Source organism: Myotis nattereri (assembly GCF_964212035.1).
Source record: "Myotis nattereri genome assembly, chromosome: 10".
In the NCBI taxonomy this organism is placed as follows: Eukaryota; Metazoa; Chordata; class Mammalia; order Chiroptera; family Vespertilionidae; genus Myotis; species Myotis nattereri.
Window position 1 is genome coordinate 21,269,719 of NC_138085.1, and position 12,884 is coordinate 21,282,602.

Below are 12,884 nucleotides of genomic sequence, written 5' to 3' on the forward strand. Positions count from 1 at the left end.
TATCCAGGGGGTGAATTTCGCTGGAGAAGATTGGACTAGAATGTGGAACGTGGACAGATGGCTGTGGGCCTTGGTGAGGCAGCACCGGTACCTGACACTTACGGGCAACAGGGGTGAGGGAAGGAAGAGTGGTGTGGGACCTTAGAAATGGACCATGATGCAGAAGCTGTTATATGTGGCAAATATTTGCTCATCCTAAAAAGGAGCCTGCATGGTAGATGTTATCACCATTTTATGGAGGAAAAAAATAAAATGGAGGTTGAGATAACATGGACAGTATCAGACCACCGTTGGAGAGTGAACTAGAGTGTGAACTTTGGGATAATTGCACCTAAACGACTGTGCCAGCCTCGTTGCCCTCGTGCGGTGCCAGTAAGTCCATGTTCTCCTTGACTCCCAGAAGGAACTTCAGATAGTGCCTCCATTTATCACTGAGGAAACAGGTGCAGAGAAGTTGTTACTCCACTTATTTGACTTTTCTCCAGGAAGCTGGAGACAACATGGTGGGCTAAAAGTACCATTTTCCTCCACGCTGGTTCCATTCATGTCAACCACACAGCCCATCAAACCAAGGTGGCCAGTGATTTAGTAGATCTACCCACTATCTTATGGAATCTGAGTTTACTCCTCAAGCGTCCAGCCTAGAAACTGCTGAACTTGGACTAGATCCTCAGGTTGCCCTTGAGACAAATCACTCTCACACTGTCAGCCTATTCAGCTGGCCGGAGCTTCAGCCTTTGTTGCATGGTTTGCACCTGAGTTCATAGGGGCTGATGGTCCAGTTTTTACATCTACCCTTTACGACTGACAGCACCTTTCCCAAGACTGCTGGTATGTCCTTGTATTGTCTCAGATCCCCCCCCCCCCACCCCCAGTTCTATACAAACTGCTGAGGCCTCAAACCATTGCAGCTCCCAGACCTTAACATTTATCCTCAGCTCATTCTTTGCATGAAGAAAGCTGCCTGCAATGCACTTCTGTTTGCTCCCACCCCCTGCACTTACCCTTCTGAATTCGGAAGGCTGTCCTCTTGATGAGTGTTCTCTGAGCTCTTCAGGTGTGCCGATTAGCATAGCTTCCCACTCCAGAGGGATTTTCTGAAATACGCTGCAGTCAAGCTCGCGTGTTACCTACAGCTGGAGTAATTGTGGGGAAAGGCTACACCTGAAAAAATCTTGAAACACGTGTGTTAAGATTTGCAAAGCATAATCACCATTCTGGATCTATGCTCACACACATGTGCACCTAAATTCACATGTGTGGGTGCATCACCGAGAAACCCAAAGAGACAGGTTCAAGGCCAATGGTGCAGCCGCAGACAGTTCGAGCAATTCCTACTTGCACTCCAAAATGAATCAGACCAATATTCTGTGCAGTAAATATATTTTTATATAATGACATTTAAACTCTGCATGAAAATTCCAGAGAGCAAATAACATTTTCTGAAATTAATGAATCCATCAACTCAGGTGAAGTCTTCCAAAAACCTATCATGTCACAGAGCAATTAATTAGATCTTTTCAGAATTTAACGCATTGCTGCTGAATGCCAGAAATATTGGACAGGTCTGGCAATTTAGGCACTTGTCTAAATCAAAGGGGAGTTGGCGCTCACAGCATTTATCATAGGTGCGGGAGCAGTATCAGTGCTTGTCTAGAGACAAGTAATTGTTAGTATTGTACTTGTGCAAGTAAAGAGAATCTGCTAACTCCACTGAACACATCCCTTTTCTTAGTATCCAGTAGGTTAGTGTAGCTTAGCAAATAACCACATGTGGCCGCTGCTCACAGAATTCCCTAGTGTTTTCAGTCCTCTCCATGTATATCTATCAGAAATCTGATTTTCTGGGCTCAGGTCTTCTAAATGTCAGGTCCATCCCGAGGGTACATTAAATACCTTAGAAAAAATATTTCCTCTCCCATGGTGCAGACGTTAATGGTCCTTCAGCAAAGGCCAAGACTCTATTTTTAATAGGAAAAAAAATCTACTTCCTCCAGAAATGAGCACCCGTGACTAAGACCATAGCTTTGGTGTTGGGTTTTAGTCCTCTTTCTGTAGCTTTTGAGGAAGCACAACCAAGTTATTCAAGTTCTCCAAGGTTTCATTTTCTTGTGTGAAAAACAAGGTAAGCTTAGCTCTCTCATAATAATGATCTGGATGTTCAAAAACAATCCTATCTAATAAAAGAGAAACATGGTAATTAGCCATACCTCTGTTACCCTTCCCATTGGCTAATCAGGGCGATATGCAAATTAACTGCCAGCCAAGATGGCGGCCGGCAGCCAGGCAGCTTAAAGGGCACCTGAGGCTTGCTTGCTCCACTGATGGAGGCTTGCAACATTCCCGCCTGTCTTGCCGGCCTCTGAGCTTGCAGTTTGAAACATTATTACAAATATAGAAGCTAAACAAAACCCCAGAAACCTGCTTTCAGCCAGCCGGGATCTCAGAGCTGGAGATGAAACATTGTTTCAATTATAGAACCCAAATAAACCAGATACCTGCTTTCAGCAGCCTCAGAGCTAAATCTGGCACAGAATAAAAAAAAAGAAAGAAAGAAAGGAGCAGTTGGGAGCTTCAGTCACCTGCCAGCCTGAAAACGGCCCTCAGCCCATCACCCAGACTGGCCAGGCATCCCAGTGGGGACCCCCACCCTGAAGGGTGTGAGAGCTGCTGCAAACAGCCATCAGCCCCTCACCAGGCTGGCCAGGCCCCCACCCTGATCCAGGACACCCTTCAGGGCAAACCAGCCGGCCCCCACCTGTGCACCAGGCCTCTATCCTATATAGTAAAAGGGTAATATGCCTCCCAGCACCGGGATCAGCGGACAGGGGGCAGCGCCCAAACCCCCTGATCGCCCTGTGGCTCTGTGTGTGACAGGGGGTGGGGCCACAACCTCCCTATCTGCCCTGCTCTGCTTGTGACAGGGGAAGGCACCCCAACCCCCTGATCAGCCGTGCTCTGTGCCTGATAGGGGGGAGTTCCCCAACCCCCTCATCGGCCCTGCCCTGTGTGTGACAGGGAGTGGCGCCCCAACCCCCCCACCCCCGCTCGGGCCCAGCTCTGTGTGTGATGGGGTAGAGCCATAACCGCCCCATCGGCCCTGCCCTGAGTGTGACAGGGTGTGGCACCCCAACCCCCTGATCTGCCCTGCTCTGTGTGTGACAGGGGGCGGTGCCCCAACTCCCCTATCAGCCCTACTCTGTGAGTGACAGGGGGGAGTTCCTCAACCCACTGATCGGCCCTGCTCTGTGCGTGACAGGGGGGAGCTCCCCAACCCCCTGATCGACCCTGCTCTGTGTGTGACAGGGTATGGAGCCCCAACCCCCCTGATTGGCCCTGCTCTGTGTGTGACAGGGGGTGGCGCCACAACCTCCCCATCGACCCTGCCTTGAGTGTGACAGGGGGCGGTGCCCCAACCCTCCAATCGGCCCTACGCTAAGCGTGACTGAGGGTGGCATCACAACCTCCCAATCCGCCCTGCTCTGTGCATGACAGGGGGCGGCGCCCCAACTCCCCAATCAGCCCTGCTCTGAGCCCGACCAGGGGCTGCACCTAGGGATTGGGCCTGCCCTCTGCCACCCAGGAGCAGGCCTAAGCCAGCAGGTCATTATCTCCTGTGGGGTCCCAGACTGTGAGAGGGCACAGGCTGGGCTGAGGGACCCCCCTTCCTCCCCCGAGTGCACAAATTTTTGTGCACCGGGCCTCTACTAATTTACATAGAGCTCTTAGCACAGTGCCAGGCACAAAATTAGTGCTGAGCAAGTGGTATCTCCAATCAGATGAGCTCCTGCACAAATTAGTCTGGCAGTTCCCTGATAACTACATTTACAAGTAAAGTTTTTTCCTAAATTAGAAATATCTGAACACCCTTTAAAAATAAATAGCGTTTCATTTTATTTAAAGCTATATAGAGAATACAGATGGATGGACAGCATTGCTGTCTTGATGTCCTCAAAGCAATATTGTTAAAGGTCAGATCCACTAAAAGGTAAGCTACACAAATTATTCCATGAGTCACTTCTTTATAATTTACATCTGCAGACCATTTTTATATATTTATGTAATTCCACTGTTAATTGTTGAGCACTGTTATGACACAGCTAGACACTGAAGAAAATATTCTTATTAGCTGTCATGTATTGTGTGATTATATGCTGGCATCATGCTTAAGGATATTCATTCATTATTTTATTTAATTTCCACCCCAACATCCTAAGATGAGTCCATCTGATTTGAGAGCCCAATCCTTAATCACTAATTATCCTTTCCACTAACTCACCGTCTGGGCCGGCATGGGGACAACTACGCATGGGTATCTGGAGGCCCAGGGAACATCTTGAGTAGGAAAGTGAGCACCATAACTTTAAAGCGTTCATACTCTCTCAGATCACTTCCAGCCTAAGAATCCTATTGAGAACCCCAACCCCATGTTTTTTCTACTCCACACACCCAGGCTCCCTATCCTGGTACCCCTGAGGGCTGGAGCCAGCATTCTCACCATTCCTGAGAGTGTGTCCTCTTGAACTTGTTTTTTGAATGGTCTGCTCCTTGACTCTCCTCAGTTGTCTCGGGTCAATCTCAGCTTTGAGACAGGCCATTCCTTTTCTGCCTCGAACTGCGTTTGGTGTATCTGGTTATTTTATCTTTTTAACCTGGAATTCCATTTCTACCTAATCCTGCAGGTTGTTGCCTGCATTTTGATTCTGTCCTAACCCTTGGCCAACTCTTCAATTAAAATAGAATTCATGTCTCCATTCTCCCCTAAGCAGCAAAGGTTAATCTATGAAACACAAAGAGAAGAGGAAGTATAAGCAAAGGGAAGCCTTGGCTATTATGCATTATGTTTTGAATAGTATTTCCTATACAATTCCTTTCCTCTCTCTTCTTCCCACTTCAGACCATTAAATGTGAGGTTGCCCTAACCCAGTGGTCGGCAAACTGTGGCTCTCGAGCCACATGTGGCTCTTTGGCCCCTTGAGTGTGGCTCTTCCTAAGCCTTAGGAGTACCCTAATTAAGCTAATAACAATGTACCTACCTATGTAGTATAAGTTTAAAAAATTTGGCTCCCAAAAGAAATTTCAATCTTTGTACTGTTGATATTTGGCTCTGTTGACTAATAAGTTTGCCGGCCACTGCCCTAACCGGTTTGGCTCAGTGGATAGAGCATTGGCCTGTGGACTCAAGGGTCCAGGTTTGATTCCGGTCAAGGGCATGTACCTTGGTTGTGGGCGCATACCCAGTAGGGAGTGTGCAGGAGACAGCTGATCCATGTTTCTCTCTCATGTTTCTTTCTCATCAATGTTTCTAACTCTCTATCCCTCTCCCTTCCACACTGTAAAAAATCAATAAAATATATATTTTTTAAAATGTGAGGTGAAGGAGCAAAATTTTCTTTTACTCTCAGTTCTTAACTCCAGCTAACCCACAAGATATGATATCTGAAGAATTTCAGATTATCTGATGTTTTCTTTCTGCTCCTAATCCTTTTTTCTTTCTCTTTTTTCTTTTCTTTTAATAACCTTAGCTCTAGATATTTTCCTTCAGAACATTCTCTTTCATAGAACCTATTTCTGCATCAACCTGTGGACCCTACTCTGTTCTTTGATTTAGCTAAAATTTTAGTGTATTGATGTGTACAGTCTGTCTCTCTACTAGGCTAAAATTAACCCACAGAACAAGGAGTAGTTAGAAACAGCACTTACCAAGCTTTACTAATTTTTGCAAAATTTTCTGAAAGAATATGTCCTTTTAGAAATTGAATTCTTCCCTGGTCATTTTTCATACAAATGCCAGTAGTCATATGAAGTACTTTAAGCAACATGCTCTTCTCAAGCAGTATAGGAACCAAGATCACAGAATTTAACAAATTACTACACTTTAAATAAAGATATTTCATTGAAAATACTATGTGCTAATTCTTTAAGTATAATCTTCTTATGCAAATATGCAAGGAGCTCCTAGTCCAGCCGTGGACAAACTACGGCCCGCGGGCCGGATCAGGCCTGCGGAGCCGAAAGAGCGGAGGGTTCTCTTGCTCTCCCCTCCGCAGCTTCACCAGCAGCAGTGTTAACATGGCAACGTCGGCAAAAACGGCCGCAGCTCCCTCTTCTGAGTCCAGTTTAAGAACCCATTGTGGCCCTCGAGTCAAAAAGTTTGCCCACCCGACCTAGTCTATGTGTTCTCATTTTGGAAATCAGCTGTTTCTAATAGCCATGTAGTAACCGACTAAATAAGAGTGAAAATTCTCTGTAATGGCTCTGTCTCCAGACAGGTTTCCTGACTGTGCACTTTTCTCAAAGCTTGCTCACAACTGACCACTCTGGTGCAACAGGAGAAAAATGATGGCCTCAGAGATGATCTGAGACTTTAATATGGGAGCAGTAACTCTTTTCCAGAGGTCTCTTGATCCACCTTCACGATATTCCAGCCAACAATACGGAGATTATAGAAGGGACCACAGAGACCTCTCTGTCCAAAATCCTCATTGAAAATTTGAGAAACACAGATGCAAGGAGGGGAAGATAAAGTCAGTTACTCAAAATAACACGTTAAATGGAGGAAATAAATCAAAATCCAAGTCTTCTAAGGCATTATGCAATTCAAGGCAACTGCTGTAATTAGCTAAACCATTGTGAATAAATAAACATGATGGTGCGCTTCATGTCCTTCATGAATACAAACTCAGGCTTGACCAATGGAGTGTGGTGGAAACAGCATTATGCCATTTCTCAACCTATTCTAAGAAGAATGGCAGCTTCTGCTTTGCCCTCTGGGAACCCTGACCAACAATGAAAGAAGTCTTACTATCCTAACACCTCTGTGTGATGAGAAATCCAAGCCACATGGAAAGGTGCTGTGCTGACTGACATCCTATTTAACAGCCCAACTGAGCCCTCAGCCAATAGTTAGCTTCAACTTCCACCCCTGAGGTCCAGTTCATTTGACTAAATGACTAAAGCTCCAGCCACTATCTGCATGAGAAACCCCACAGAAAAACCACATAAGTAAACCCAGTCAACTCACAGAACCAGGAGAAATAATAATAAATTGTTATTTTAAGCCACTGTCTTTAAAAGAGCTAATTGTGCAGCAATAGCTAATCAGACGACCAGCTAATAAAGAAACCACTGAAACATTTAAACAGGAGAGTGGTAATAATTCAGCTCATAACTGAACATTTTGCATAGGTAGGGCCCCGAGCATCAGACTAATTAGAAAGTAGGAGATAAACACTTTGTCCCCTGCTCTCATACCCATTCTAGTTTATTTGAGGTTTGAGGGCTACTGGTTGGAACTGAGTGATGTTCCTCCTCCCATGTGCATATGATATTTATCCCATAGATTCTGAAGCTATCAGAGGGGAGATGGAGAGAGAGAGAGAGAGAGGGAGAGGGAGAGAGAGAGAGAGAGAGAGAGAGAGAGAGAGAGGGAGAGGGAGAGGGAGAGGGAGAGGGAGAGGGAGAGGGAGAGGGAGAGGGAGAGGGAGAGGGAGAGGGAGAGGGAGAGGGAAGAACCAATACCCTTACACAGAATTTCTGACCCATGACTGATAAAGTACCAGGTTCCAACTCACGTAGCAAGCGATGAATAACACCAACGGTCCCTGCTTCCTGGTGCTCAGACTCTTATGCTTGTGTAATTCCATGCCATGCCAGATAGGGCGGACCCATGTAACCAATATGATGTTGCAGAAATGGCCATGCAACGGGTGAGGTTAGGTTTTAAATGACATTACAGCTTTTGCCTTGCTCTCACTTGCATCGCTCATGCTGGTCAAATTTGCTCTCCCAATGTCTGTATTACTTTATAGTAAAAAGCCTTATATATGGTCAAACAAAATACTTTACCACATTGTTTATCCTCAGAAATCTGTTGCCTATTCTTGGTCCTCTGAATGTTAAAATTAGTTCATGAAATTATCAACAAAACCTTGTTTGTGTTCTAATTGCACGTCCATTGATCAACATCGTGGGAAGGAACAGCCTTAGACTACTGACTCTTTCTCTTTACAAACAGTGATGGGATGGTGCATCATCCCCTGCATGAGGTGTTGATGGAAACTGTGTTGGCCCAACAGCAGTATAATCTCCTCCTAGACACTGCAGAGCAGGAAAGTCAAGGAATGTTAGCTGAGTTTGAAGAAGAGTTAAATAAGAAAAGTGGGGAGTTGTGGGCATAAATAAGTAATCTTTTCTGTAAAGAAGGTATTTTAGGCAGCCACCATTTTGGCCCAGGTGATTTGCAGTTCCCTGGGGCCGCCATTTGAAGTGACAAAGGTCAAACCATCCCTTTTTACTTTAAATTAGCCAATGGCACAAAAATGTGAGCCTAAGCTCTGACCAATTAAGATTGAGGGACAGATGACATATGTCAGACAAAAAACCCTGAGGGGATGGCCTGCTCAGTGTCCGTGCTGCCAGACCCTATGTGTGCACACCTCCTGCAGGAGTAAAGGTATTGCCTTGCTGTCTGGCTCCTGAGTACCCTTTGTCTTCTGCCAGGACCCCTGCTTTGGGGGCTCGTTTTCTTTCTAACACCACGCAGACCCCACACACAATGAGCTGATGGCTGCAGCTGGGAACACATGCAAATATGGAACAGAAACTCTGGACAACGCGTTAGCCCTGCTACAGACACAGCTGGGCTTTTCCCTTGGTGAGATGAAGGGAAATGGGACTCTGGGAACTCAAGGATGTGATTTCATGCAAATAAATGCCACTCATTCTCCCAGGGGAGTCTCAGAATGTTCCTTTTCTTGTGACATCGCAAGAGCCCCACCTTCACCGGCAAGGAGTTGGGACACAGAGAGCTCCCCATCCATAGCACCGTATTTATTTTTACCCCATTTGCTTTGTTCAAATCAGGATCTAAACAGGCTCCATACAGTGTATTTGAATGACACTTCTCGCAAATGATAAGAATGTTATATTGCTTTATTTTTAAAACTTCATTTGCTAAGGAAATGGAGTCATTTGTCCTATAGTGTCCCACCTTCTACTTTGCTGATTATATTGCTGTGTTGTAACATAAAGTAATTTCATCCTCGATATTTCCTGAAAATTGGTAGCCTGATGTTAATTGTTTTGACCTCATGACACTTTTACACTTAAAAATTATTAAAGACCCAAACTATTTTTATTCATATGAATTACAGATATTTATGATATTAGATGTTAAAACTATTTTAAAAAATATTTAGTTACTAACTAGTTTTGATCATTTTCAAAAAACTTCCCCCAAAAATGCCCATATGAGAATGACAAGTTTTTCTCTCAATCCATTTTTCAAGTAAGAATTGTGTTTCATGAAAACTGTAGATTAAAACTGTTACATATGCTTTTTCTGGAGACAAATGCTGTATTTTATTATGCAGACTTCCCATAGATATACAGAATATCAAAAGAAATATATCCAAGGTTTCAGACTTAATAAACTTAATTATTTTTACTGTTTCATCAAGTTCATCCAGTAAAAATGTCTTGTTTCTTGCAAGTGCCTGGATATGGAGAACGCAGGTTGATGCTATTGCCTTGATTAATGCTGACGCATAAGAACTTTTACCCAACTTTGTTTCTTTCCATAGTGTGAATGTCAACACAGTAAAAAAGACAGATAACATTTTAGTATCATTATGAAAGTTACAAGTTCACGGGCTCCCTGGAAGTGTCTTGAAGACCCCGTGGGTCTCCAGGTCACAATCTGAGAATGCCATTTGGAAGTGGCACATGGCCGTCTCCGAATTGGACGGAGCTGAGGAACTGGTCTCAGGCTTCCCCCAGGGAGGAAGGCATGGCTATTCATCTGCTGTTCCCTCCTGGTTTCCCACGGAGTTACAAGACCCTGTAACAGCATCTCTGAACCACTGCTCTTTCCCTTAATTCTAATTGTTTCTTTCCCCTCAACTAATATTTATTTCTCAGCAATCATTCCCATTTCTATACACACCTGACTTTTACTTAGTGATTTACTTTTATTTATTCTTAAAATACAAGGTTTAAAGAAATATATATATATATACAGGAAAAAATAAAACTTATTCATACACATGCCTAGAGGGACCAGTACTTGGCAGATTGCTAAAACAACAACAAAAAAACAAAACAAAACAAAAACAAACATTATCAATGTTTTTCTTATCTATTCAATGCCACATTTTCTAAACCACATAACATCACAATTTGTGCCACACTACCTTCATTCCAGGAAGTTTTGAGAATAAGAAAACTGGGCATAGGATGATAAAGTCCAAACTGCACCTGTTCCTAAGAAAAGTGCTGGCCTGCTAACGGAAAAGAAGTGATATCTGGGGCAATTACCAGCCATTGCCCCCAATAGTCTATTACCCATGGCACAAACCTCCTTGAACCAATGCCAAGATCTTTCCCGGTATCCCTGTCCTGGTCCACATGCCTGCTATTCATTTCAAGGCCACACCCTCAGACTCTCTTATAAAAGCTGAGTCTTTTCTGACGTGACCAACCATCCAGCTACCTGCAAAGAGTTAAGTGGGAGCTGAGAGGAGGTGAGAGCCATGGCAGGGGTTTACCTCACACATTTGGGGAAAGGCTATAGGAGGATTCTGGTCTTCAAAGAAAATCAGTTTTAGGGGTAAGAGAGTGTACAGATTCTCCAATTATTTCCAGGATTATAAAAGGGGATAGATGTCACCAAGATCAATTGATTCCAAGGAGTGTTGTCAAAGGAAAAGACAAGAGGGAGAACAGAGGGATCCCTACATGCCCTCTCTCTGACCGCACTTCTTTAACGATCTCTGATTGCTTCTTCAAGTCACAGATATTGTACAATGCTGCCTCCCATGGCCCTGCCCAGCGTGTCCTGGATGCTGTTCTCCTGCCTGATGCTCCTATCGCAGGTGCAAGGTGAGATGTCTCTGCCTCCAGCACTGGGTTCCCTGTGAACGCTCAGGGCCAAGAGGTGGAGGAAGCCTCCTGTGTGATGCAAGTGGCAATGGTGAGGTATCTCCTCACACAGTGAAACTGCCTGCCATTCCTCCACCGTCACTCCTTCCTTCAGGGTAACTCATGGGGTGGAGGGGGGACCACGGAGGTCCATTAACAGTGGAATGAGATGGTTTCCATTTTGGACTTTGGCAGGATGAAGAGAGACAGCAGGAAGGGTCAGTAGTGAGAGAAGCAGGAGAATGACTGGAGGACTTGGTGTGAGAACAGTCAGCTCAGAGTGGGGGAAGTGTTAGACTTTGGAATACAAGGGGATGGTAGAATAAAAAGGGATGCTTCTTCATTTAATAAGGGAGCTAGTTCAAGATGAAGAAATCCTGAAAGTGTTGGAAATGATGAGAGGTAGGCAAGAGTTTGGTGTTCGTTCCCCCAAGCACTGGCTCACAAATATTCCCACAGTCCCAACACCCATTCCCACACTTTGTTTCACTCCATTTCTCTCTCTTACGTCCATCCACCCCAGGTGAAGAGTCCAAGAAGGAACTTGAAGCTCTACCGAGCACCTGTCCTGAAGGCTCCTATTACCATCGCTTCTACTGCTATGCTTTGTTTAAGACACCAAAATCCTGGTCTGAGGCAGATGTGAGTAGGTGCATTTACAGGTAGAAGTATTACATTAGAGACAGGAGGGAGAGGGGATGGTCTCCATTTTCCAGACTTTTTTGGGAGTGAGAATGAGCACTCTCATCTTTTACACACACACCTCTTCTTACCCCTCAGCCCTGCCCTACCCCAGGGATGTCTCAACCTCCTCCTCAGTCTGTCTCTGCCCCACACAGATTGCCTGCCAGAAGCGACCATCGGGATTCCTCGTGTCTGTGCTCACTGGGGCTGAAGCATCCTTCTTGGCCTCTCTGGTCAAGAGCAGTTCGATCAGCTACCAAAACATCTGGATTGGGATTCATGATCCCACACAGGTGCGATGACATCACCTGTCTGTTATCTCTGAAGCTGCTATGGCCCTTCAGGCCCACTCCCTGTCCCTGTGCCTGCCCAGATAATTCCAGAGCTTAGAGATTTGCAGGGACATTTGGGGGAAAGGAAGGACCTGGAGGCCAGGTGAAGAGCTGAGTTCTGTGAAGGTCGGTAGTCTGCAGCTGAAGTTTATCTGCCTCTTGTCCAGATTTGTATACCATTTAGACATGACACCCTGTAATTCAGTTCTCTGAGCTTCAGTAAGGAATACTACATGAAGATGAGATGCATTTTTCCTTGTAGAATAGCCATTGCCTTTGAGGTTCAGGGTGTAATTATGAATTCACTGCCAATTGTTGTCCAGCCAGTAACATGTTACTCTGAGTGGTTCCATTGGTCTTTATGATTATTGACTTTTGGATTTACCAATAGGAGCAAGGAATTAGGAAAGAGGAAAGCTCTGTGACAACATATGGAATAGCAGACCAAATTCCATGATCCTGAAGGGGGGGGTCAGGTGTTCACCTGAGGGAATCATGCATGGAGACCTCTAATGACCACTCAACCTCACCTGCCTCCAACTCTACTCAGTAGGGCTATGAAACCAATGCAGGTGGATGGGAGTGGAGTAATAATAATGTGATGGATTACCTTGCCTGGGAGAAAAATCCTGCCACCATTTCAAATCCTGGCTACTGCGGGAGCCTGTCACGAAGCTAAGGTAAGAAAGGAAGAGCTACCTTCTGGCCAACCTTTCCATCCCTTCATCCTCGTTTCTGGGCCTCACCTTCAGGGAACTCTCCTGAGCCGGGAAATGCAGTGTTGGTTTGTCTTCTCCCATCTCCTTTCATCTCTCCTTTCAGTGAGTTACCTTCCCCCCCCCCACCCCCCACCCCTGCCGGAGAAAGTCCCTGGTGACAATGAGGGCGGGGCTTTGAGTCCTAGGCCAGAGTCTGGGATGTCTCTCCTTTGAGCCCTGAGCTCCACCA

The 12,884-nt window shown here is 45.2% G+C and overlaps 1 protein-coding gene across 1 annotated transcript; it reads left to right on the forward strand.

Annotated features, from left to right (window-relative positions):
* Window positions 1-10,805: 10,805 nt before the first annotated feature.
* Window positions 10,806-12,615, forward strand: LOC308526504 (regenerating islet-derived protein 3-alpha-like; the record flags this gene model as incomplete). Its single annotated transcript, XM_081101610.1, has 4 exons — window positions 10,806-10,881; window positions 11,444-11,562; window positions 11,760-11,897; window positions 12,490-12,615. The coding sequence occupies 4 exons, from the start codon at window positions 10,806-10,808 to the stop codon at window positions 12,613-12,615; spliced, it is 459 nt and encodes a 152-aa protein (XP_080957736.1).
* Between the last annotated feature and the right edge of the window lie 269 nt (window positions 12,616-12,884).